Source organism: Typopeltis vanoorti, chromosome 9, assembly GCF_054136105.1.
Source record: "Typopeltis vanoorti isolate ZY-2024b chromosome 9, IOZ_Tvanoo_1.0, whole genome shotgun sequence".
In the NCBI taxonomy this organism is placed as follows: Eukaryota; Metazoa; Arthropoda; class Arachnida; order Uropygi; family Thelyphonidae; genus Typopeltis; species Typopeltis vanoorti.
The window spans coordinates 22,120,099-22,147,642 of record NC_143557.1 but is presented as its reverse complement, the minus strand read 5'-3'; the positions used below and the strand labels follow the sequence as shown (position 1 = coordinate 22,147,642).

At 35.6% G+C, this 27,544-nt stretch overlaps 1 protein-coding gene across 1 annotated transcript in view; it reads right to left on the bottom strand.

Annotated features, from left to right (window-relative positions):
* Window positions 1-237: 237 nt before the first annotated feature.
* Window positions 238-27,544, bottom strand: part of Atg12 (Autophagy-related 12) — a 94,468-nt gene continuing 67,161 nt past the window's right edge. Inside the window, exon 4 of the mRNA XM_090398168.1 lies at window positions 238-685. Within this exon, the coding sequence (XP_090254294.1) occupies window positions 626-685 (60 nt within the window). The 3' untranslated portion in view covers window positions 238-625. The remainder of the gene's footprint in view (window positions 686-27,544) is intronic.

The window sequence follows — 27,544 nt, the reverse complement described above, 5'->3', positions numbered from 1 at the left end:
CATCCCTTTATCTTGTTCTTTGATCTTTTTTTCTCATTTCATTTTTATTTTATTTTCTTCTCCTGTCATCTACTTCATTTATAAGTAACTATATGACCTTAATAAAGTGGAGTTTATTACTCAGGAATTATTTTTATTACTGTTTTCAAACAAAAGAAATGTATACTTTATGCTGTTAAACTGCAGAGAAAAGTTTTTAACTGTTCTGTATCATAAAAACACTACATTTCAAATAAATAAATAAACTAACAACAATAAAAATTTTATTTTATCCAACAACAGAAAAGGAAAATATCCGAGTAGTTCAAGAAGAAATTATATTATAGTAGTTTCTTTAATGATATTCTTTGCCTTCTTAACAGTATTTTATTAATTTAATATTTTAGTTCATGCTTGATGTAATCAGCTTGTTTGCAAGCCTCTCACTTATAATTAAGTAAGTAGATAACTACTGTGCTAAAACATATCATAATAGCCATATTTTGGGAATTAAAATTCCCAAAATATGTTTCTTTAAATCCAGAATTACAGGGTACAAATATTTACATAAATTTATTAATTAACAGCTGCTCACAGATTTCAGAATACCATACATGACATACTTCTGGAAAACATCTGCTTGAATTCATCCCCATGCCTGTGTTATGGCATAGTGTAACACAAGTTTTTTATCAGATCCAAAGCACTAAAATGAGGACAAATGAGGGGGAAAAAAAATAAAACAAAATAAATTTTACATTTAAATAAGAAAACACTAATCTATTTCTTATTTAATGAAGTAACTGAAATATATATTTTCCAAAAACATGAAGAAAAAATAAATGCTACTTAACCAGTTAATAAAGTAAAACATTTTATCTACATGTGGATAACACTATAATGAGTTTTTCAAAGACAAAAGTCTATATTATTATTATTTGGCAACCTCCATGGAGTCAACAGACTCATTGTGGGAAGCCCACTCAACCATCAACATGTCTATCATAATGAACTTTGAAGTTATTTACACTACCTGCGCTCAGAAATGCATTCCACTTACTAACAACCTTCCACGTAAAAAATCTACACCTCACTTCCTTCACCACATCTTTATACAACTTCCATGGATGGCCTCTCATTCTTATCATCTTAACATCCACTCTTTTTAATAATTTCTTCTGTATTAATCTGATAGAATCCTTTAACTAACTTGAAGGTCTCTATCATATCTCCTCTTTTCCTCCTATTCACCAATCCACCAACCTCTGTAATCCACATTCTCTTGAATGCTCTTCATAACCAACACTCCAGAATTCTAATATCACTTTGGTTATTTGTCTTTAGACCCTCTCTAGTGTTTCCACATCACAATGAAAATTAGGTGACCAAATCTGACACAATAGTCCATATGTGGACTGACCAATGCCTTATATAGATGCCCCACCACCTCCTTATCCCTACATGTCAATGTACTTTTTATCATAGCAGCAATACAATGTTCGCTCTTTGCAACATGTACAATATGCTCTCAGAACGTCCATCCACTGTCCACCATCACTCCAAGATCCCGAATCTCATCCACTTCCTGAAGTACAGCTCCCCCAATACAGTATTGTAGCCTTATATCTCTGTAACCCAAAGTGTAACGCTTTGTATTTATTAACATTAAAACTACAAACCCACTCATTTATCCAAGCTAAAAGTATAATCAAATCTTCCTGCATTATATTAACTCAATGTCTCTCATATTATATTCATAATTTACAATTATAACTAAATAAATTGAGAAGTAGTCAATTTATTTTATTATTATTTGACACCTCCAGGGAGAGTGTGGCAACAGCAACGAACAATTGATCTCCTTCTAACTACTAACTGCACTCAAACTTGTTTAACTTTTTGGTGTGGGCCATTAGTAGCAGAGGCTCTACCAATCGACCAACCATTGCTGGCAAAGGTCAGATATACTTTTTAAACCATCTGAAATGGTTTAAAAGTATTATGTTTGGATATCTATAAGTATGGTCTGAATGATCTAACTCTGGTACCAATGTTTTACAGCTTTACAACCTTTCAAGAGTAGAACAGCCATTTAAAAAAAAAAAAAAAAAAAAAAAATGAGAGAAGAGACATAATGGCACACTGAAGATTGCTTTCTCAACCACAACAATGCTAACACTAACTCTACCATTTCTGTTCAAAAGTTTCTCACCGAGAACAGAACAAGATACACCTTTCTTATTCCCAGTATCTGAATCTTATAACTTTTTGTTTTCTAAAAAGTCTGATGACATTTCCAACTGTGATAATACTATCAAATCCATCTTTACAGAGAATGAGAACATTATCATGCTCAAATAAATAAATAAAACAAATACAAAACACAAATTTCTGAAGCATTTTCAACAACAATGGCATGAATCCTGGGCACTCAAGTTAACTACATGCATGGCAGCTGAAAATGAAAGTAAATAGTATTTTCTTAGAGTTGAAAAATCATTATAATCAATTTTCTCACATATACCTACAATGGTGTACAAGATAACAGTACTACACAATTCAAGTTTACGTTATTACTAATCTTTATCAACATAATGTAATCTGTTGGGACTTTCAATCGAAGATGCTAACAAATTATGCTATGAAATTGTTGCGTCATTCTTCAGAAGCAAATTACCTCCGTGTAATTTATCTACTACTGAATTCCATAAACTTCTTTCATTAAAGCAAAAGAACCATATATCTATTTCAAAATCAGATAGAGGAAAAGCTACTATAGCAGTAATGGATATGGCTGACTATGAGAAGAAAATACACTGTCTTTTACAGGACCTTCACCTATCAAGAAATTAGTTATAACCATACAAAACATGCAGATTCAACAATTAAATAAAATGGGCTCCTTGAGGAAGTTGTTACCTAAGATCAAATTACTTTGTATAAGTTATGCGGTCATTTATATGATCTACAAAAATTTCATAAAGAAGATTGCATGGTAAGATCCATTGTGAATTGTATTGACTCTCCAATACACACTGCTTGGAGAGAAGTTAACGGACACACCAAGGTGCATCTTACCACGTAATGAGTCGTGTGTTTGTAGCCAGTAGGCTGCTGTGTTTGCAAGCCTATCTGTTCAGCAAATTGTTGACAAACTGGATCATCCCGTGGTTAGTGTTTCATCCTTATCCATTGTTAGCATTTATACTAATTTGTCACTAGAGGCTACTATGAGTGCTCAGTGCATCAGCTTGTTTTTATAAAAAAAAAACCATAAGTTTTGCATGCATGTTCTATACTCACTGCTATCATATTCATTGTCATTTTATAACAAGCTGAAGAAGGTAGAAGTTTTTGTTTAATCTGTTTATTAATTTTTTTTTAAATTTTATTTGATAGCTCAAGTATGAAGAAAAGAACAGTTAAGGAGGAAAACAGAATATTTAATGAAGATGGGAACTGCAGTACTACATGCTTGTAGTCAAAGATAAAATGATGCATTTACTTTGTGAAACTGTGACAATGCTCATTAGCATTATGGTACAAAAATATGCAAAGTTGGAAGAAGAACCAAGAATATCTATACTTATAAATATGAAGCTTCAAGAAACCAACAATAATTGTTTAAAGTGATGACAGGACAAAGTAATGAAATTAAAGCACCTTATAAAGTAGAAGGAGAAAAGGTAAGCAATATAATGATGTCGTCATCATCACACGTATCAAGGATTTAGGCCTGTTCCGGCCCTTAGAAGTCATCGTTTAAGAGGATGTCCTGGTTTTCTTTTTCCTAATGGCTTGTACTTTAAAGCTTGTTTTTGGTAATCTTTCTGTTTTTCATTCTTTGAACCTGTTCCATCCATTTATGTTTATATTTTTATTTTTTTCTATTATTGGTTTAATTCTTTTATAATTTCTTCGTTTCTTTTATGATCAAATAGGGTATACTTTGCAATTTTTCTCATAAACTTCATTTCTGCTGTTATTAATCTTTGTTTGTCCTTTTGTTTTATTGTCCAGATTTTGCTTCCATACATTAAGACTGGTAGGGCTAATGTTTAGTCTGGTTTGTTTTTGAACTAGGTTTGGTTTAAATATAGAGTTAATTACACCTGTTATTTTAAAATATTTTGCAATTTTTACATTTATATCTTTTTCATTTTCATATGAGATCATACATCCTAGGTAGTTAAATGAATTCACCTGTTCTAAGATCTTGTTATCTATTACTATTTTAGTTCTTGCTGGATCTTGTCCTTTAAAGGCCATAGTTTTTGATTTTTCTGTTGATATTATCATACCATAATCTTTGGCTATCTCATTTAGATCCAAAATGACTTTCTGTAAGTTATCTTCAGAATTTGTAATTATTATTTGGTCGTCGGCAAAAAAGAGGGTGTTTAAGTTCACTGTAGGAGAAAGTTTAATTCCTTGACGTATATTTTTATTCCATTTTATTATTATTTCATTTAAGTAAATATTAAAAAGAGGCTAAGAGGGAACATCCCTGTCAGACCCCTTGGTTTATCTCTCTCATATATGATAGCTTGTGATTTAATCTTATTTGTATTTATTTTCATATATACTTGTGATAGCTTTTAGGATATTATTTGATATTTGTCTTTCTTTTAATATGTTAAATAAAATGCTTCTTTTAACTTTCTCAAATGCTTTTCAAAGTCAATAAATGCAATATGTATTTCTAAATTGTATTCTCTTCTTTTCTCTATTATTAATTTTAGGCAAAACGCTGGGTCTATACATGATCGTCCTTTTCTAAATCCATTCTGTACTTCTAAAATAAAGTTTTCGGAATATTTCATTAGTTTGCTATTTAAGATTCTGCTATATATTTTGTAACAGGAATTTAGTATACTGATACCGCTTTAATTTTTAGGGTCATTTCTATTACCTTTTTTAAAGATAGGAATCACAATTGCTTTTTTCCATTCTACTGGGGGGGATACCAGTTGAATAAATTTTATTTAAAAATAATAAGTCTTTCTTTGAATCTTGTTCCTGTGTATTTATATAGTTCTGAACCTAGCTTATCTTCTCCTGGTGATTTTCCATTTCTTGTTTCTTTCAGGCTGATCTCTAATTCTTCCTTAGTTATTTTCTTTTCATTTTCATTATTGTTTGCCAGTTGTTTTTTTCAAAATATTTGTCTGTCCACAATTCTGTGTGTAGTAATTTAAAAATTCTTCTAATTTCAATTCGGTGTTTAATTTTTGGTTTTCTTCGGTATCTGCATTTAAGTGTTTCACAATCTTATATACATTGGGTCTTTTTATATAAATCATGTTCTAAATTAGAAACAAATTTGTTCCATGATTCTCTATGTCTTCTTCTGACTTCTATTTTAGCTATGGCTCTTATTCTTTTATATTCTATTTCATCTTCTAATCTTTTACTGCTTAACCATTTGTGATAGGCTTCTTTTTTCATTTTGATTATTTCCTTGATCGTATCATCCCAGATCTTCAGTTTTTTCTTTTTATTGAATTTTTGGTCTTTCCTAAGCTTTCATTTGCTGCTGCATTTAGTATCGTTTTTATATTAAGCCATTCTATTTCTATTTCTTCATTTTGTTTTATTTTATCTAGATATTGGTTATATCTTTGTTCATATAGCATTGTACATTTGTGTCATTCAATAGTCAAGTTTTATGAACAAATGTTTCAAATTTTCTTTCTGTTCTTGTTACTTGTAGCCATTTAGGTGGTAATCTTAATTTTATTTCAACAAGGAAGTGGTCACTGCTTATTTCATATCCTCTGTGAACGCTAACATCTATTGAACATTTTGATGTCTTTTCATTTAATATAAAATAATCTAATATTGATTTCCATCCTCTTGCTGCCCAAGTATATTTATGTATGTCTTTATGTTTATAGAAGGAATTCATTATTTTTAGATTATTATAAACTACAAAGTCAATCAATTTTTTACCATTTCTGTTTAGAGTATGTTCTCCATGTATTCCTATATTATTACTAATTTTTGTGTTTCCAATTCTTGCATTTAAGTCTCCTGCTAAAATTACATAATCATTTTTATTTATTTTATTATATATGTTTTGTAGCTGATTATAAAAATCAATATTATCCTGTTCTCTTCCTTCTTCTGGGACATATAAACCAATTATTGTTAAATAGCCTCTATTTTTATTCTAGCTTCTATTATTCTTTCATTCCATAATTTATAATGTTTTAACTGTTTTGAAAAGGAGTTATGAATCGAAATCATGACTCCTGCTTGTGCTCTTTGGTCTCTGGCTCCACTGTACATCACATTAAAATTTTCAGTTCTCAGAGTTCCTTTTAATTTCTTTTTTGTTTCAGTGATTACTGCTATTTTAAAATTTCTTTCATTTAATAGTTGGTCTAATTCTATTCTTTATATGCTATTCCTCTTACATTCCAGTTTGCTATGTGTATTATATTTTGTCGTTTCCATTTTTGTTTTACCTTTTCCATAGATTCAATCCGATTATTTTTTTCTGTCAGCTTACAAGTAGAAATATGTTCTCCATGTCAGGGGACTAGCCTGACAATGGAATAGTTCAGTGGTAGGGCTGCTACCTTAAGGCTTCTGAACTAGCCTTCTTCCGAATTTAAACCCATAGGAAGAATAGGGTATATTGAAGGGGGAAAGAGTAGATTATAGAAGAATTATAGTAAGATTTATAGAGAGGGCATAGTTGTAAGGTGAGAAATGAAAAGACCCCATGGCCCTCGAGTACTCTAATAGCATAAGGGTCATAAAATAAGAAGAGTTGGCTGATAAGGCCTTATAGGAAAGATTAAAGTAAGTGGATCTTCCTCAAAGTAGAAGAGGATAGATCCAGCTAGGGATCCATGGGAGTGCCACTTCCCTTACAATCAAGATGATTGCCCCTTATGGCCCTGTTGGTCCACGAGTCCTTATTCAGTATATTTGGACCACCCCACCACACACACACACACACACACACACATGCGTGGTGGGCTCCCCTATCCGCCACTCAGGGGACGCGCTCTCTAGGGGTAATGATGTGGAAATCATAAAACAGTGCATTGTCGAAGTTGTATAATGTCTGGATTTAGATCAAGTTAATAAACACAAACAACTTCCTCTTTCATTGAAATTTCCATGTTTTCATTGAAAATGTGAGGATCTGTGTTTGAAACAGGCTTTTATTTTACTATTTTTGAAACTTGTGGTGAACAATGACAAAATAGCAGTACAAACGAGATCAGGAAATCAGGTGGTGCAGAAATCAAATGTAATTAATGGTACGTGAGCAGATGATGCTCCATCTATGAGAGGAAAACATGAAGAATTTGTTGCACTGCTAAAATAAAATACCAAATTCACTCTTTTAAAAGAAACACTAAGGAAAGTTATTGATAATGTTAACTATATTCGAACAAATACTTCAGGGCATCACCAGTTTCATCATGTGCTTCAAACTGACGGGGTACATTAAGTGTGGATCTTCCTTATTACTCTGAAGTGCATAGGTTCCACATGAAAAAATTATAGAAAAAGTACTACAAAAACAAATTACAAATTTTTACACAGAGAAAAATAACCAATTTCATACATAAAATGAACCTTGTGAATTTTCTAAAGAGGATTTCTGCAGAAATGCTGCATTTTTATGTGACTTAATGTCAAAACAAAACCAGTTAAATGTTTGTCTACCAGGCAAAACTAAATCAATGTGAAATGTGGCAGAATATTCAGGCATTTAGGGAGTTGATTTTTTTGCAAAACTCCTGAACTGGCAAAAGCAGTTGAAGACCGGGACACTAATAAAACCTTAAGAAACTGTGATATTAACAAATCAGTGTTTTAGACTCAAAGTTTAAAGATTCTGAGAAAAATGATCTCACGCTAAAATTGGCTTTCCAACCACATCTTCGTTGACGTTTCTAGTGCACTGAAAATTTACAAATGGATCTGACTGAGCTCTCAGAAGATAATATTCTGAAATCTCTATTCAACGTGGGATCTTTCGATGTAAGAAAGATCTCACTGAAATATGGAATAAAATGTTGTTGAGTGCTCAAAAATGCATTGACATTGCTTAACATATGCTGTCTTGTTTCAATATAACCTACTGCTTGGAATCAATGTTTTCCCACATAATTCAAATTAAGATATGTCTGAGATCAACACGTGACAAACACTCACCTGAAGCTAAAGATAACAATGCTGAAATCAAATATCTGCTTCTTATCCAGCAATAAGCAATCTCAAATAAGTCATTAAATTATGTACCACTTAAATAAATTAATGTAAAGCTTATATTCCTAGAATACAATAAAATAAAGTTTTTTATTAACTGCTGAGATGTTCAGTTTGTAGAACTATTCTCAAAGTATTTTTTTTTTTTTTTTTGTAAATAAACACTTTTGAGTTTTAACAGATTCTAATTATTTAAGAGAGAGTGCCACTTAGTGAAAGGCTGGTGGAAGTTACTGCTGAAAAGATTAGTTTTATTTCTGTGGTAAAGTAGTGATATAGATTTGCATTTTGGTGTAGTTTTGTTTATTTTTTATTTAGTGTAATTGAGTGATTACAGAGATTTGTGTATTTGAAACAGGCTTTTATTTTGCTATTTTTGAAGTGAACAACAACAAAATGACAGTACAAACGAGATCAGAAAATCTGGTGGTGCAGAAATCAAAACATAATTAACAGAATGGAATTTTCGAGGACAGTATGCTGTTGTGATTACAACATGGTATAAGTGGCAGAATGTGAAGAGACTGAACACGAGAATATGGGTATGTGTGTGATATTCTTTTGGACCATGAGTTATCGGTAAATGCAAAACTGGCTGACGATGGAATGAAAGAATGCATAATTAGGGAAGCAAATGATCATATGAATCAGGGAACGAAAGGAATTGCAGGAGCGAATGATTGCATAAATTGTATGACTACAGAAATGAAAGAAAGTATAGCTGAAAAAGCAAAAGCCAGTGACATATCCACATCAGTCAGTTTGGTGGATAAGAATGGACAAGTACAAAAGGTTAGAATGAAGGAAAGCAAAGAAAAAGAGGTGACAGACGACACAAGAATAGCAATGTATGGAGATTCCATTGTTAGAGGAGTAGTAAATGAGAGATTTCATAAGGTGTGCTTTCCAGGAGGAAGAATTAGCAGGATTGATAATAGATAAGAGAAGCAGACAAACAAGCAAGATGATGGTGGTGGTGTTTGGAGTAAAGGACATAAAGAGTGTGTAAGAATGTATATCAGAAGATTGTTCAGGAAAGTGAAAGATAACAGTGTAGGTGGAGAGCTGGTCTGAGCATTGCCTAGGTATGATGGTGGCGAGTTGAGATGAAGAACAAGAATCATGAATGGTATGTTGACGGAGCTGTGTGAGGAGAAGGGAGTAGAGTTTTTGAATGTATGGAATGCATTTGAAATGTACTAAATGATGGAAAAGTACAAAAGTGACAGATTGCATATGAATGGATTTGGTGTGAGTTAGTTGGAGTATTGCTGCAAGGAGAAACAAGTGATGTGAACAAAAGAGCAGAAGTAAGAGGTGAAGCAAGAAATCAGGAGAGCAGAAATGGTGAGACTGAAGTAATTGTAAATGAGAATAGTAGTATTGTGAGTGATAATGATAGAAGGAGAACTCAAGATGGACAGGGAAACGGGGAGAGTCAGGGTAAATAAAGAGAGAGACACAGTATAATAAAGAAAGTGGATATTGGAAGTAGTAGTGAACGTATGTATGGGGATGGAATACCCTAAGATGTACAGGATAGATAGGTTAAGTGGTAATAAAGGCAAGTGGGAATGGTTAGGTGTGGGTAAAACATAACCTACATGTGGCATATGCTGAGAGGAATAGAAATGGAGGGGCATGATATTTTTCATGATGATAAAAAGTACAAGAAAGTGGGGTGGGGGTGCTGTTGATGACAGGAGGCAAATTATGTCTACAGAAAGTCGAGATGAGAGATGTAAATAGTCACAATGGTTTTGAGTCAGTATTTCATGAGATGGAGGTTGATAGGAAGAGATTTAGTTGGATTCTGCTGTAGGCCAGGGAATGTGAAGGGGGTGGTGATAAAGAAATGAATAAGCAACTTGGGTTAGTCAACAAGGGAAAGGTGATTATTATGGGTGATTTTAATTAAGGCAATATAGATTTGGAATGAAAAGGTAGCATTCGGGAAAAAGAAAAATGAGTTTGAGTTCTTGAGAGAAAAGCATCTCAGGCAGTATGTAAAGGAGAGCACACAGAGAAAATGTTTTAGATCTGATCACTTCAGAGGATGTGATTGCGAGTGAAGTTTTGCACTTTCCTTCCACTGGTGAGAGTGACCATGAAGTGATCACCTGGGTTGTGACTAGCCATATGAAGACTTCTGTGAGGAAAGGATATACACAGGAGTCCAAAAGCTAAGGGAGAACTACATTTTTACCTGAATATGAAAAAATTTTCATACTATAGCCACATACGACAAATTTATTGCCAGCATACTAATCAATTATATTACACAAAAAAAACTGTTATAAATTTTGTACAAATTAAATTGCAAATATGTTTTTGGCAAACATTACAAATTTCTTAATGATGTAGTTAAGGAATTAATGTATATGTCCACCCTGAACTGTAATGCAGCTCTCACAGTGTTGCACCATGCGTAGCACAAAGTGATTCAGGAGTTCTTGAGGCCAACTGGCCCACTCCTCTTACAGAGCAGCCTTGTTTGTTTTCTGGAGGGGAATTTTAAGCAGCAATGCGTCTCCCTATTGCATCCCAATCATGTTCTATGGGGTTGAGATCTAGGGGGCATTCTGGTCACTGGATTCGATTCTCCTCAGTCTCCAGAAGTATCTCAACTGCTCGTGTACGATGTAGTGTGTGCTGTCATCCATAAAAATGAATTGTTTGCCTACAGCATCACAGAACAATCAAACATGATGTTGAAGAATGTTGCAATATTCTTCAACATCTAAAGGGACTATGACCAATATTGGTCATAGTCCCTTTTTCCAGCACTTGTAGTTCAGTGCATTAAGCATAATGCCTCCCCACAACATGACCCCAGTACCATCAATATGTTCTTGGCAAAAGTTACAAATTTCCTAATGATGTAGTTATGGAATTAATGTACAATGCTTTCAGAAAACTAAGCAGAGGGACATTTCAGTATGGAATATGTCCATCCTGAACTACGATGCAGCTCCCACAATGTTGTACTGTGCTTAGCACCAAGTGATTCAGGCATTCTTGAAGCAAACTGGCCCACTTCTCCTTCAGAGAAAGGATAAGGCCTAGTTTGTTTTCTGGAAGGGAATTTTGAGAAGCAATGCACCTTCCTATTGCATCCCAAACGTTGAGATCTGGGGAGCATGCTGGATACTGGATTCGATTAATACCCTTGGTATCCAGAAGTATGGCCACTGCTCGTGTATGATGTGGTGTGGCACCATCATCCATAAAAATGAATTCTTTGCCTACAGCACCAGCGAACCATCAAACAGGATGCTGAAGAATTTCATTGCAATATCACTCGCCGGTCGTAGTTCCTTTTTCTAGCACTTGTAGCTTGGTGTGTCCATTAAGCATGATACCTCCCTACACCATAACCCAAGCACTACCATATCTATCCCTTTCAAGAATATTCCGACAGTGGTAAGCAGTACCACTGTCACACCATATCAAGTGTCTTCTAGAATCGGAGGAAAGACTACAACAACTCATCTGTGAAGGGTACATTAACCCATTGGTGTCTTGTGCAATTTTATTTTTATGCTCTACAACGAGCTATGAATAAAGGATGCAGACTATACACCTTCAGGAGTATAGGCCTACTTGTCACAGATGTCTTGCCATAGCTTATCAAGCCGACTAACAAGCTGACCTGCCATGGTGCGTCGATAACATTTTGCAGTTATAACCAAAAATCTATCTTCATGTTCCATGGTAGAGAGTAGGAAACCTCTTAGCAAATGTCTGGAACACGTTCCATGGGTTTGAAATGCTGCCCAGAGCCTGGATACAATGCTATATAAGATTCCAAATTCTCTGGAAATATCAGTAATGCTGCTGCTGCCTTCTTCAAGCTTTCTAATAATCTAACAATCATCATCATCATTTTCAATGATTTAGGCATAGTGCCCTGTTCTGGCCTTAGAAGTCATCATTGAATCTCTTAAGAGGACGTCCTGGTTTTCTTTTTCCTAATGATTTGTAATTTCGGACTTGTTGTGGTAATCTTTCTGTTCTCATTCTTTCAACGTGTTCCATCCATTTATGTTTATATTTTTTAATTTTTATTATTACTGATTCCTAGTTTAACCATGGATGCGAAGTGATATTAAAATTGTAATACCATTGATATTACATTAATATATCATGGATACGAAGCATCCGAGGATGCGTATTTGATCCATAATGGCCGGAAAGGTGGTTAATTCTTTCATAATTTCTTCATTTCCTTTGTGATCAAATAGTAATCTAATAATTTGTAATCTAATGATTTGTAATCTAATAATTATTTCCCATGTGAAATCACCTAGTTATGTCTTTGAGGCATTACAAAAGATTCAAGTTTGCAACCTTATTGCTTTTCAAAAACATCTCCCATTTAAACACAATTTGCTTAGTGCAGTCTTTTGCCATTTATCCTGTTGAGTGATTCCATGTGATTCCTTTGCAAGCAATTCTAAAATTTGAATATGTATCTGTTTTATATTCGAAATTGTAATCATCATCAAATTCTTGACATTCACCATCAAGGGGGTGTACGGGATATGATAGTACTACATGAAAAATTTACATCATTACTAACTTCCTATCTACAATATACATGACAATTCCTATGACAATGTTGAAGCAAGGCTTCAACATTGTCACAGGAATATATCTATCTTTTAAGGTATCTTATATTTCTATCGTCTAAGGCACTTTTTACCATATCAATCCACCTATATCTTGGTCTTTCTCTGGGTCTTTTTCCTGCCAACCTGGCAGAGAACACTTGTATTGCTAATCTTTCCTCTCCCATTCTGTTTAAGTGACCATACCACCTGATATTAGCTCTGCTAACCCATTCCTGGATGCCAACAATGTCAAGTTCTTTCCTAATATCCTCATTTTTAATATGATATTACCATTGATGCCATCTGTTTATGCCCCTAATCGTTCTCAGGACTCTCATATCTGCGATCTCTAGTCTTTGGTCAAGTGTTTTACATTTAACCCAGCTCTCAGATCCATAAGTTAAAACAGGTTTGAACACTGTCTTGTATACAGTTAATTTAGCCTTTTGACTAATTTCTCTGAGAGGAGACTTCCACAAAGCCTTTAAACAAATGCAGAGAACCGACCAGGGCTTCTGACCTAATGTCCAATTCTCAACTTCTCGTGGTGCACCCTGTTGGGTATCTACCTGGTTACTGAACGAACATGGATGGGTGGCAATCAGGGATTTAGACGAACAAATTGTATTCTTATTGGCTTAAACCAAATGATGGCACAACATGACAAAATTTCATGCCAGCTGGGGTGTCATCCAGTTCTATCAACATAAGAAGCCTAAATGGCAAAGAAATGAAGATAGCTGAGGAATTGATAAGTACCAGATCGACATAATAGGGGTGACTGAAACAAAAAAGACAAAAACTGGTGAGATCTTTTTGAGCAATAAATACAAAATGTTATATTCAGGCAATAACAATCAAGGAAAAGAAGCAGTAGCCATAGTATTCAATACAAAATACGAGGAAAATCTTCTTGAATGGCAGTCAGTCTCAAGTAGAGTAATGTGGGAAAATATGAGAATGGGGAACTGGACAATGAGACTTATTTGTGCCTATGGTCCCACAGAAGGTTCTACTAAGGTAGAAGTGGAGGAATTTTTTGATGCTTTAGAAAAAGCAACTGACACAATGAAATAGGAAAAGTTGGTCCTTGTTGGGGATCTAAACAGCAGAGTAGGAAATGTTTGTCAGACATACAAAAATATTTTGGGAAAGTTTGGAGAAAAGAGCAAAGCTAATAATAATGGCAAATACCTGTTGGATTTCTGCTCAGGACATGGACTAGTTATTACTAACACCATGTTCCAAGATAAAAATGTGCACAAATTCACATGGAGAGAAGAGGCAAGGAATAAGAAAAGTCTCATTGACTATGTTATTGTTGATAGTGATGTTTTCTCCCTAGTGCAGGACACCAGAGTGTACAGAGGATTTGAAATGGAAGTATTCACTATTTAGTCTTGAGCAGGATAAAACTGAATTTCATATTGAAAAGAATAACATGTAAGAAAGTTCTAAAGCGAATAAAAGTTGAGCAGCTCTCAGATGTGAACTGTAGACTAAAATACACAATGCTTATTGAAGAAAAAATGAAAGAGTTTGAGAACAGGAACTAAACCTTGGAGATTCAGCAGCAAGCCTGGAAGAAAACCCTGATTGATTCAGCCAGAGAGGCATGTGGTGAGGTTGTCTGCAAGGAAAGAAAAATCAGAACTCCATGGTGGACACATGAAGTTAAAGAGGCGGTGAAGGAAAAGAAGAAAGGCATATCTAAAGTTAATGGCAAATAAGTCAGCTTGTGCTCGTAGAGAATACAGACACAAATGTAAGAAAGCTAAACATACTTTGGCAAGAACATAGAAAATAAATATCAAGAAGGTGGCAAAATTTTCTGGAGGTTGTTGAAGAAGCTTAGGAATGGAGGAAAGAATGTGTAAAAGGAGTTAAAGATGACATGAAAACGGGAGAAAAAGATATCCTTGAAGTATGGAGTAATGACTTCGAAAAATTGCTAAATGAAACAAGCAGTTATAGTACAGTGGTAAAAAAATACTCAACAGGCATACAGTCAGGAAGACATATCCATACTTGAAGTAGAAAAAGCCATCAAAGGCTTGAAATCTGGAAAGGAGATGGAGTAGATGATATTCGAGCAGAAATGCTAAAGGTCGGAGGTATAAAAGTCTTACATGTTAAGAATTTGATGTGATGATGATGAATATTAGTTCCGATACTGAATACCAACTTCACTGCTATCTTTCTATCTAGAGTGATTTAGATAAAGAATGAATAAAGAAAGAAATCAGGAACCCTAATTAGGTGTACTACTACAAAATGCACCAAAAAAAAAAAAAAAAAAGAATATGAAACAAGATTACAATAAATAATACATATAAATAGCAAGCATCATTTTAGCAAACTCACTAACAAACTACTGAAAAATCCAGACTGAAGATCTACATGAGTAATTATTTGAAAAATTATTAAACGATGAAACTACTGAAAGAACAACAGTAGAAAACGATCATGAGGAATGCAATGTGGAGTGCACTTCATAAGTAGAAAAATGCATTACTGACCTGAAATATGGAGAGGCAGGAGGTAAAGATGATAATTTATCTGAAATATGCTCACCAAAGAAAGTAGTAAGAAATTTTACAATGGCTGTATTGTATAATTAAGAAAACAAAATTAGAAGGTCTTATCCCAAATGGCTGGAATACTGCCCTTGTTTAAAACATACAAAAAGAAAAATAAATCGATGTGGAGATTAAAAGAGAAATTTATTCACTGCATGTCCCAGACAAGATGTTGGCTCTTGTCCCAATGCTTAGCTAATATAGCTAATTATCCACTATAACAAATTATTTCTGCAAGTTTATTATAGTGAAGTCAATTGTAAAACTGTTTCAATGTAAGCAGACTTGAAAAGTAGCTGAGATAAATAAAGACAGCATCTTAGAGAAGGAAGCTGGTTTTGGGTGCCAAATAAGAGGATAAAGACCAATTTTATTTTAAAACGGCTAAAAAGTGATGCAATTACAACATCATCATCATCAAATTCCTGACATGTACCCTCAAGGGATGTACAGGATATGATAGTACCACATGAAAAATTTACATCATTACTAACTTTCTATCTACAATTCTCTTCCAAATCAGTCTGTTACTTGTCAAGACTCCAACATTATCATATCTTATATCATTTTCCTGCCAACCTGGCAGAGAACACTTGTATTGCTAATCTTTCCTCGTCCATTCTGTTTAAGTGACCATACCACCTAAGATTAGCTCTGCTGACCCATTCCTGGATGCTGACAATGTCAAGTTCTTTCCTAATATCCTCGTTTTTAATATGATATTGCCATTGATGCCATCTGTTCACACCTCTAATCTTTCTCAGGACTCTCATATCTGCGGTCTCTAGTCTTTGGTCAAGTGTTTTACTTCTGACCCAGCTCTCAGATCCATAAGTTAAAATTGGTTTGAACACTGTCTTGTATACAGTTAATTTAGTGTTCCGACTAATTTCTCTCTTATTCCATATGAATTTATTCAATTGACTTCCTACCATACCAGCTTTGTTGATGCTGTTGTCTATTTCCATATTTAATTTACCATCTTCATTAAAAATCGTGCCTAAGTAGCTGAAATGTTTTACTTGTTCCACGGGTTCTCCGTTCACAAAGCAGTTGACATTTTCAATGATTCTACCTATTTTCATTGTCTTTGTCTTTTTATTGCTGACCTTCATACCATATCTATTACAACAGTTATTCAATTTAGTCAGGGAATCTTGCAAACTTGTAGCGGATTTATTTAGAAGTATAACATTGTCCATATAAAACAAAGAGCTGACATTAACATCTCCAATTCTGATATCATTTTTAATACCACTTTCCTTCATAATGTGATCCATATAGATAATGAATAACAGAGGGGATAATGTACATCCTTGTCTCACACCTGATTTAACATTAAACCATCTTCCTGTACTTCCTTCAATTCTAACTGTTGACTTACAATTCAAATAAAGGCTAAGTATTGCTAAGTATAATGGCCCATTGACACCATATATTATTATTATTATTATTGTTCTGGGCAACTCCAAGGAGTCGACAGACTCATCGAGGGAGGCCCTAACATCATGTCAAGAACAACTATTCGACATTCACACAGTATCTATCATACCTTGCCTTGAACTCATTCATGGTCGTAGCACCCACAACAGACTCTGGAAGCTTATTCCACTCATTCACTACTCTCCAAGTAAAAAACCTAGCTCTAACACCCTTGTCAACCACGCTCTTGCCCAGCTTCCATTCATGGCCCCTAGTCCTCCCACCACCAGTCATATTTTCAAAAATATCTTCTGGATTAATCTTATAGAAACCCTTCAGTAATTTGAATGTCTCAATCATATCACCCCCTCCTTCGCCTATCGACCAATTTCTGCAACCTACAAATCTTCAACCTATTCTCATAAGGTTCATTCCACAGACCTGCTATCATCTTGGTCACTCGTCTCTGGATCCTCTCCACTTCCTTCCCATCACGAAGAAACCCTGGTGCCCATAACTGGGCACAGTAGTCCACATGGGGTCTTATCAAGGCTCGATACAGAGGAACAACAACTTGTTCGTCTCTGCATGTTAAAGTATTTTTCAGAAGCCAAGTGATTTGGTGAGCTGTTTTAGTCACTTTTGCAATGTGCCCCCTAAACTTCAATTCCCTATCCACCAACACTCCCAAATCCCTGGCCTCATCAATCTCCTGGAGTACGGTTCCACCAATGCGATATACTGCTGCTATTCTTTTCACCCCAAAGTGCATAACCTTACACTTTGCCACATTAAATTGACATCCATTTTTCCTAGCCCAGTCCTCCAAACTATCCAAATCATCCTGTAAAATTTTGACATCCTGTGCACTCATAATTGCTCTACCCAACTTTGCATAATCAGCAAACAAGTGAACACTTCCTCTCAAATCCTTTCCTATATCATTGATGAACAAATTGAAAAGCAGTGGTGCAAGAACAGAGCCCTGTGGCACTCCACTAGTCACAAGCTGTCTTTTAGACTCCACTCCTGAATAAACCACTTCTGGTATCTCTCCTTCAACCACCCTCCTATCCATCTCACCAACCCTATATCTATCCCCATCTGCTCCAGTTTACTGATTAGGGATCTATGTGGTATCCTATCAAAAGCCTTGGCAAGGTCCAGTAGTATTACTGTAAACCCATTACCCCTATCCAGTTCAGCCGTCACTGTGTTATAAAACGTGAGCAAGTTACTGAGGCATGATCTACCCTTCACAAAACTATGTTGTCCCCCATACAATATCCCATTTTCATTTATCCAATCCTGTATTCTTTTCTTGACTAATTTCTCTAAGACCTTGACAATGATTCCTAATATGCTAATCGGTCGGTAATTTACAACAGTAGTTTTGGAACTACCTTTATGCATTGGAACTATTTTCCCCTCTTTCCACCCCCTCGGGACTAACCCAGACCCGAGACTCAAATTAAACAAAATGGTCAAGGGTACTGACAATTCTTTAGCTGCTTCTCGTACAACACGAGCTGGTATACCATCCAATCCCACAGATGTATTGACATTAAGGTTATGCAATAGACTACTCACCTCCACTTCATTCACCACAATTCCCGTATAATCTACTGGTACATTCGTTTCTGCAATGTCACCACCTGGATGATATATTCTTGCAAAGTGCTCACTCAGTAACTCAACTATATCAACTGATTCAGTTACCTCCCTACCATCGGCATTCTTTAAAATCATTCTGCTATGTACATTTTTCCTTTTACTTGCTACATATCTAAAAAACTGTTTAGGATTCTCTTTAGCCTGCATGGCCAATGTTCTTTCGTAATCCTTTTTTGCTTTTCTTACCACACTCGTTACCCTTCTGGCCTACGCTTTATACCGTTTGTGTGCCTGCCAGTCACCTTTCTCCTTAAATTCCCTCCATAGTTGTTTCTTTTTTTGCAGCTCAAGCTAAATGGTGTTATTCATCCATTTAACCCCTACTTGATTTATTATTCGGACTCTAGGTATACAGTCAGCCATTGCTTCATGCAAACACTTCTTCACTACCTCCCATACACTATCGACTTCTAGTCCTTGCAGTTGTACATGCCATGGCACTGAACCAATCGAACTCCTAAGCTTGTCATACTTTCCAGCCCGATAATTCCACATGTACCCTGTCTTAATTGAAAATTCTACACCTTTAGCCACCTCCCATGTCAAGACCCTATGATCACTCTCACCAATTGGTGGCAATGTGGTCATATTTGTTACAGCCAAATCCTCAGATGTAATTACTAGGTCAAGCACTCTCTGACCCGTAGTATTTTCCATTACATGCTGTCGCAGATAGTTATCCCTTAATAACCGCATAAAATCCAATTCCTTCCTCCCGTGTGTCCTCTCCTCACTCTAATCAATGCGACCATAGTTGAAATCTCCCATAATAATCACCCTCCTTCCACCCATTTCTTCTATTTGCTTGTGCATACTGTCACCACCATCTTTTCCATCACCTGGTCTATAGCAGCACCCAATTGTATATTTAGTTCTGCTTGCCACAATCTCACACCAAATGGCCTCAAATGTGCTCTTTTCTCTATCCTACAATTCAACTTCTATTCTCCTTGGCTGCAGCTCATCAGCTATCATCAACAATACTCCTCCCCCCCATTTATTCTCCCTGTCATTCCTGAACACACTATACCCATCACATTCAATCCCACTAGCTATATCATCTACAGTCAGCCATGTTTCACTAATACCAATAACCTGTGGTCTGGAAGTGCCAACCATGGCCAAAAACTCTTCCTTCTTGTTCCTAATACTCCTAGCATTAGTGTACATGAATTAAAGACCCCCACTAGTCCCAACCCTACCTTGATGCCTTATATTAACTATCCCACTCTGATTTGTTGTCCTTATTTGCTCGGGCATATTATATTCATTCTTACATTTAACTGCCTCCCTAAGGACTGTATATCTACTCCCCCCCGCCTTAATAAATCTAGTTTCCCTGAATTTGCACATCCACCACATTCAGCAACACTTTCTCAAGTCTTCTTACACCGTAACAATTCAAATGCAAGCCATCCATCTTATATAGATCCTTTCGCCCATCGAACTCTCTCCACACGTCCACAAATTCCACACCACTCGTCATACATAACCCACGCATAAAGTCATTCGCAATTATGGCTCTCCTTTTAAACATTTCACTGTCATACCGTGGCAAAAGACTAATCATTCTAACTCTCTCACTCTTTTCTTTTGCTACCTCAAACAATTCATTCAGGTCTTCTATCATTTCCATTTTGTCTCCTTTCAAATCATTGTAGCTTTTCTTCCACAATTCTTCTCAACCGTTTCTCAAGCATGCTTGCATAAATCTTGCCAGGAACATTCAGTAGGGATTCAGTAATATTTCAAATATAACTGTAGCATATTGAATAGCTTCTCTCTTGGCACCTTGTCATATGCCTTTTTCAGATCAACAAAACTTAAATACAGATCTTTGTTATATTCCCATGCTTTCTCAACTATTTGTCGTAAAGTGAAGATCAGATCCTGACAGCCTCTATTTTGCCTGAATCAAGCTTGTTCTTCACCAAGCTTTTCTTCCACAATTCTTCTCAACCGTTTCTCAAGTATACTTGCATAAATCTTGCCAGGAACATTCAGTAGGGAAATACCTCTGTAATTCTCACATTCAGTTTTATTTCCCTTTTTATATATGGGTACTATGAGAGCTCTACTCCAATCATTGGGAATTCATCCGTGTGTTCAAGTCTTTTGAGCTATGCAGTGCAGCCACTGTAAGACTCTTATACCACCATACTTCAGCATTTCTGGTCGAATATCATCTACTCCTGCTGCCTTTCCACATTTCAAGCCTTTGATGGCTTTTTCTACTTCACGTATGGATATGTATTCCTGACTGCATGCCTGGTCAGTGTTTTTTATCACTGTGCTGTCATCACTGCTTGTTTCATTTAGCAGTTTTTCAAAGTAATTACTCCATACTTCAAGGATATCTTTTTCTCCCATTTTCATGTCATCTTTATCATCTCTAACTCCTTTTACAGCACTCTTTCCTCCATTCCTAAGCTTCTTCAACAACCTCCAGCATATTTTGCCACCTTCTTGATATTTATTTTCTATATTCTTGCCAAAGTCCTCCCATGACTTTTGTTTAGCTAGTTTTACACAGTGTTTAGCTTTCTTACATTTGTCTCTGTATTCTCTAAGAGTAGAAGCTGGCTTATTTGCCAGGAACTTTTGATATGCTTTCTTCTTTTCCTTCACCGCCTCTTTAACTTCCTGTGTCCACCATGGAGTTCTGATTTTTCTATCCTTGCAGACAACCTCACCACATGTCTCTCTGGCTGAATCAATCAGAGTTTTCTTCAAGGCTTGCCACTGAATCTCCAAGGTCTGGTTCCTGTTCTCAAACTCTTTCATTTTTTCTTCAATAAGCATTGTGTATTTTAGTCTACAGTTCACATCTGAGAGCTGCTCAACTTTTATTCGCTTTAGAACTTTCTTACATGTTATTCTCTTCAATATGAAATTCAGTTTATCCTGCTCAAGACTAAATAGTGAATACTTCCAATTTCAAATCCTCTGTACACTGAGACTCTGTACTCTGTACACCAGTCCATGTCCTGAGCAGAAATCCAACAGTTATTTGCCATTATTATTATTAGCTTTGCTCTTTTTTCCAAACTTTCCCAAAATATTTTTGTATGTCTGACAAACCTTTCCTACTCTGCTATTTAGATCTCCAACAAGGACCAACTTTTCCTTTTTCATTGTGTCAGTTGCTTTTTCTAAAGCATCAAAAAATTCCTCCACTTCTACCTTAGTAAAACCTTCTGTGGGACCATAGGCACAAATAAGTCTCATTGTCCAGTTCCCCATTCTCATATTTGCCCACATTACTCTACTTGAGACTGACTGCCATTCAAGAAGATTAGCCTCGTATTTTGTGTTGAATACTATGGCTACTCCTTCTTTTCCCTGATTGTTATTGCCTGAATATAACATTTTGTATTTATTGCTCAAAAAGATCTCACCAGTTTTTGTCTTTTTTGTTTCAGTCATCCCTATTATGTCGATCTGGTACTTATCTAATTCCTCAGCTCATTTCTTTGCCATTCAGGCTTCTTATGTTGATAGTACCGATCTTTAACTCTGGTGATGTTGAGGTGGGATGTGTTTTAGGGTTTGTTCCAGTAGCTGACTTTTTGCTGTTTGCCCTGGTTCCCTGGCAAAAACAATGGGGGCCTTGTGTAACCGGACAATGCCCCAGCCGGCATGAAATTTTGTCATGTTGTACCATCATTTTGTATATAGGTTTAAGCCAATAAGAATTCAATTTGGTCGGCTAAATACCAAATTGCCAGCCCATCCTCTTTCATTCAGTATCCAGGTAGATACCCAACAGGGTGCACCACGAGAAGGTGAGGATTGGATATTATGTCAGAAGCCCTGGTCGGTTCTCTACATTTCTTTAAAGGCTATGTGGAGGTCTCCTCTCAGTTATACAGCTTTGACCCTTAAGTATCCCGCAATTACAACAAGGATTTCTTATTCAATATTATAGAAATTGGAAAAAAAAATTTTTTTGATATGCTAAAGAAGAGGAAAGTGCCCAAAACACTAAAAGTACATCAGGCATATGGAACATATAGAACAATACACAGCTTATACCTAAGTTACAGGCAAGAAGTTATCATTATTAACGATGATATCAATAAATTGCCATGAAGAAGATTTTTTGCAGGTCTCATTCAGCCAGCAACATATCAAATTGAATCTTAAACTCCATTATAACAAGCTATTTCTATTGTCCCTATAAATTTGCTATAGTGAGTCGATTGTAAAACAGTTTGGCTATTTAAGAAATTTTTAAAAGACAGTAAATTAAATATGAAAACATAGAATAAACAAGTAATGTGTTGCAACCTAAGAAGGACAGCTGTATTAAACAAACTACTTGATAGAATGACTTGCAATTTCACAGGGATGCTTATGACAGATATACCGACTTAGAAAAAAAAAATCGTGCTGATAGTGTTGCCAACTGTGGTCGAGGTCAAGAACTTTTCAGACCACCCTTGTATGTATCAGGAATTTGATGATGATAAAAAAAAAAAAAAAAATCTTAAATATGAAGAATTCAATATAGTCAAATATAACATACAATTACTTCTAAAATTAATCTGATTTATACAAAAATCAAACACTTGCATAAGAGTAAAATGAATCCTATAATTATTCAACAAGAGAGCAAAACTGCTAACTAAACTTCAAAGTTAATTTCCTGGTTAGTTTTCCTTGAATTCTTTTACTGGTGATCTCAATCAAGTTTCCTTACAATTCCAAACTTGCAACATTCAATGCTTCCTTTGATTTTGTCAGAAAGTAAATATCAAAAGAAACTTGTCAAACTGGATACCAAGAAAGTCTCCTGCTTCCGATGGCATGTCTACAACTGTGTTAGAAGGGTTAATCTCTAGATCTGACTCCTTACATTGCCTTCTTATATTCTTCTGTACCACTGATTTTATTGTGCAGCTTGAAAATCAGCCCATAACCAAACTATTCCTGAGAAAGACAACCAATCTTTATCACCAAATGGGTTTCACTTCAATTCTTTTTGAAGTAATTGAGAAACCCATGAGCTGTCAGTTCCAGCTTCTATGCTGGAACTGACAGCTCATGGGAAAATCTCTCACCTAATAAGCAATCACTAGCATGGATTATGCCACTGTCAATTAACAGGGATCTTCTTGTTTATGTTATGGCATGGAAATTATTATTACTAAGAGAGACCTCCAAGGAGTCACGGAACTCTTCAAAGGAGGCCACATACTACATGCACCAGCTGTCATGCTTGTTCTTGAATTCATTCACACTGCTTGCACACACAACATCCAATAGCAATCCATTCCAATCATGCACCACTCTATGGAAAAAAAAAAAAAAAAACCTTTCTTAGCAGCATTCATTTTCAGCTTCCAAGGGTGCCCTCTCATCCTTTTACCACTCTCCATAAAATAAAAAATTCCATCACCATCATCTGTGGTCTACAAATTCTCAATGTATCTTCATAATCAGTATCCCACAATCCTGATATTTTTAATACTCTCCTTTGCACTCACTCTCCACTGTATCAGAATTGCAATTGAAACCAGGAGACCAGACGTATGTGCAACAGTCAAAGTGAAGTCTTATCAAGGCCTTGTAAAGAGGCAAAATAAAATCCTTATCTTTACATATCAAAGTTTGTTTCAGCATTGCAATTATCTTTTGAGTTGTATTTGTAATCTTTCCTACATGATCCTTGAACTTCAGCTTCCTATTAACCATGCCTATCTTCACATCATCAGCAAATAGTTGTAGCAAATGCTTCAAGTGTCATTAACATACAGATTAAATAACAGTGGACCAAGGAATGATCATTGTGGTACATCACTGGTTACATTAAATCTTGCAGACTCACATCTCCCATATACCACTTTTTGATATGTCAGTTAGCCATTCTCTTATCCATGTTAATATTTTATAATCCAAATCCATATTCTCCAATTTATGCAACAGTCCTCCATGCTGTATTCTGTCAAAAGTCTTAGCAAAATCCAAAAGTATTATGGTATATCCATTCTCCTTGTCTGGCTCACTGGTAACATTATTATGGAATGTGAGCAAGTTGCTAAAACATGACTTTCCCTCAGTAAATCCATGCTGTTCATTGCAAAGTAGAGATTCTCTGTCAACCCATTTCTGAATGTGAGCCCTAATCAACTTTTTCAAAATCTTCACCACTACTCCTAAGATACTGATTGGTCGATAGTTAGATTGCACCACCCTTGTGCAATGGGATTACCATACATGCTTTTCAATCCTTTAGAATCTTCCTTGTTCTGAGACTCAATTTATATAGCCTGGTCATAGGAATAGTAAGTTCAGCTGAACACTCTTTTAGAACCCATGCTAATATCCCATTGGTCCCTATTGCTGAATTCTTATTCAGTTTGTGCAACAGCTCTAACATCTCCTCTTTATACACTTGAGTTTCTTCATCCTCTGACAGTGAAGAGATAGCAGTGAACTCAATGTTGCATACACCAGGTTGATAGCTTTTAGCAAAATGGGTGCTCATTAATCGAACAACTTCTGCATCTGTCACCTTCACACCACTTGCATTCAGTAGAGTTATTCTTTCTTTTACTTGCAGCATATAGATAAAATTCTTGTGGGTTGTCTTTAGCTTGCAGATGTAGTTTCATTTCATACTCAAACTTAGCTCTCTGTACAACAGTTGTGACTTTTCTGGCTTGCTGCTTATAATTTTTATAACAGACATCATTCTTATGCGCACGGTATTCCTTCCACGTCATCCTTTTCCTACGAATCTGTTGCTTGATAAGACTACACATCCATTTGATTCCTACCCAATTTATTCTTCAAACTCTTCGGACACATTCTCATATTGCACCATTTAAGTATTTTTTAAATGCTTTCCATCCACTCTTGATATTCTTCCCATCCAACTACCGAATTGCACTGAACTCAGTATACCCCTTAGTTGGTCATAATTTCCTGCTTTGTAGTTCAGCATGCAACCTTTTCTGAATGGAAGATTCATAAACTTAGTCACTTCCCAAGTGAGTACCACATGATCACTGTCACCAATCAGAGACAGAATGGTTATGTCTTTAACTGAAACACCCTCTGACACTATAATCAAATCTAACACTCTTTGACCTCGAGTTCCTTCTGTCACATGCTGCTTGAGGAAGTTGTCTATCAACAGCTCAATAAATTCAGTTTAATTCTTCTCATGAGATTTTACTGCTACCCAATTAATGTTTTAATAATTAAAATCCCCTATTATGATTACTCATTACATTATCGGTCAGATGAGTCTCGATGCTCTGACTGTAAAGAAAAAAACACGATTGTTATCTGATGCCCTATACGATCAAATGACGGTGGAATACGAGATTGCATTAAAACAGAGTTCATAGTGTGAATTCTAATCACAGATTATAGGAACTTTTTCTAAGTTTATTCAGGCGATTCTGGTTATTTAATCTTTGGCATGACCAAGTATAGCTTTTTCCTCCCTTGAAACTCAGGTTTTAGCTCTGTTTCTCAAAATGTTCACCATATCACTCACTTTTAGAGACAATTTGAGTGATTGAAACTGCTGCTCATCTGTCTTCAGCAAGTTGGTTAGGGCAAAAGAAGCTCTGAACTCCCTCTGAGGAATTAGTCTTTAGAGAATTTATTTATTTTATTTATTCATTTTTCTTATTACCAACCATTACCAGATGGGGTACAAATCGTTGGAGATGACTGTGATGAATGGGATTATCATACATTCTTTCCATTCCTGTGGGATGCTTTTTGAGCTGATACTCAAATTATACAAATGAGTCAAGAGACTAACCGGTTAGACTGAACAGTCCATAAGCACATGTGCTGATATCCAATCTGTTCCAATTATGGAAATGTTATGCAGTAACTCTAGAATGTCCTCATACACCTCTATCGCTTCATCCAATGTAGTGGTAGCACTGTGTAACATGAACCAGGTTTATAGATCTTGGAGAAGTGATCAGTCATTATTCAAACTAACTCATCTGCTTCTAATATAAGGGTACTGTCCGCATTCAGTAAAGTTATTTTTCCGCATTCACCATTTTTTTTTCACTTGCAGGATAATAATAAAATTCTTTTGGGTTGCTTTTAGCATGTACAGTCAATTTCTTTTCATACACCAGTTTAGTTTTCCATACAATACTCGTAATTTTTCTCCCCTGAGCTTTATATAGTTCGTAACTCCTATCACTTTTACTCGCACAATATTATTTCCAATCATCTCCTTCTTGTGTATCTCTTGCTTAATGAGATGCCATCAATTTCCCTACCATTCTATTTGTTCTTCGAACTCTAGGGACACATTCAGATACCACATCATTTAATCATACTTTCAAGGCTAGCTATGCAATGCTGATATCCTTCCTATTCAGTAACAGATACCATGAAACCACCGATAGCAATCTTCTGAATTTTTCATCAGTTGGTGACATGATCCCTGTCACCAACTGGTGGCCAAACAGCCATACTCTCTTTTGTCCTCGAGCTTCTTCTTTCACATGCTGCTTGAGAAAGTTGCAACAGCTCAATAAATTCTCCTCTGTTCTTATTATTAAGTTTCTCTGCTACCCGGTCAATATTCTGATAACTTAAGTCAAATTACTCGTTTAGTACTCCTCAGTGTAATGTGATGATAAAGAAATACATCACCTTTGACGATGTATTTCTTCATCATCAGCATATGAATCGCCATGTTTATAGCAATGCATAGCATATATTTCATCCTGTTAGCCTCCACTTTTCACCATATAGCCTCAAACTCAGTGCTGCACAGAAATTATTGCCATCATTGCTTTCATTCATTTCTATCCTAATTATGGACTCGAGCCATTTGATATTATTCCTTTTCTATCTCTTTCTGTCATTCCTAAAAATACTGTGTCCTTTGCAATAGATTCCAGTTACAACTTCCGACTATGAGTGCCAGGTTTCCCTAATGCCAACAATTAAATTAAGGAGAATACTAGTAGGTATTGCAATATTTTTGTCTCTTTTTGTAGGAGGGGAGTTGTATTTTGTCTCACTCTCTTCAATTTTCATTAGTAGCAC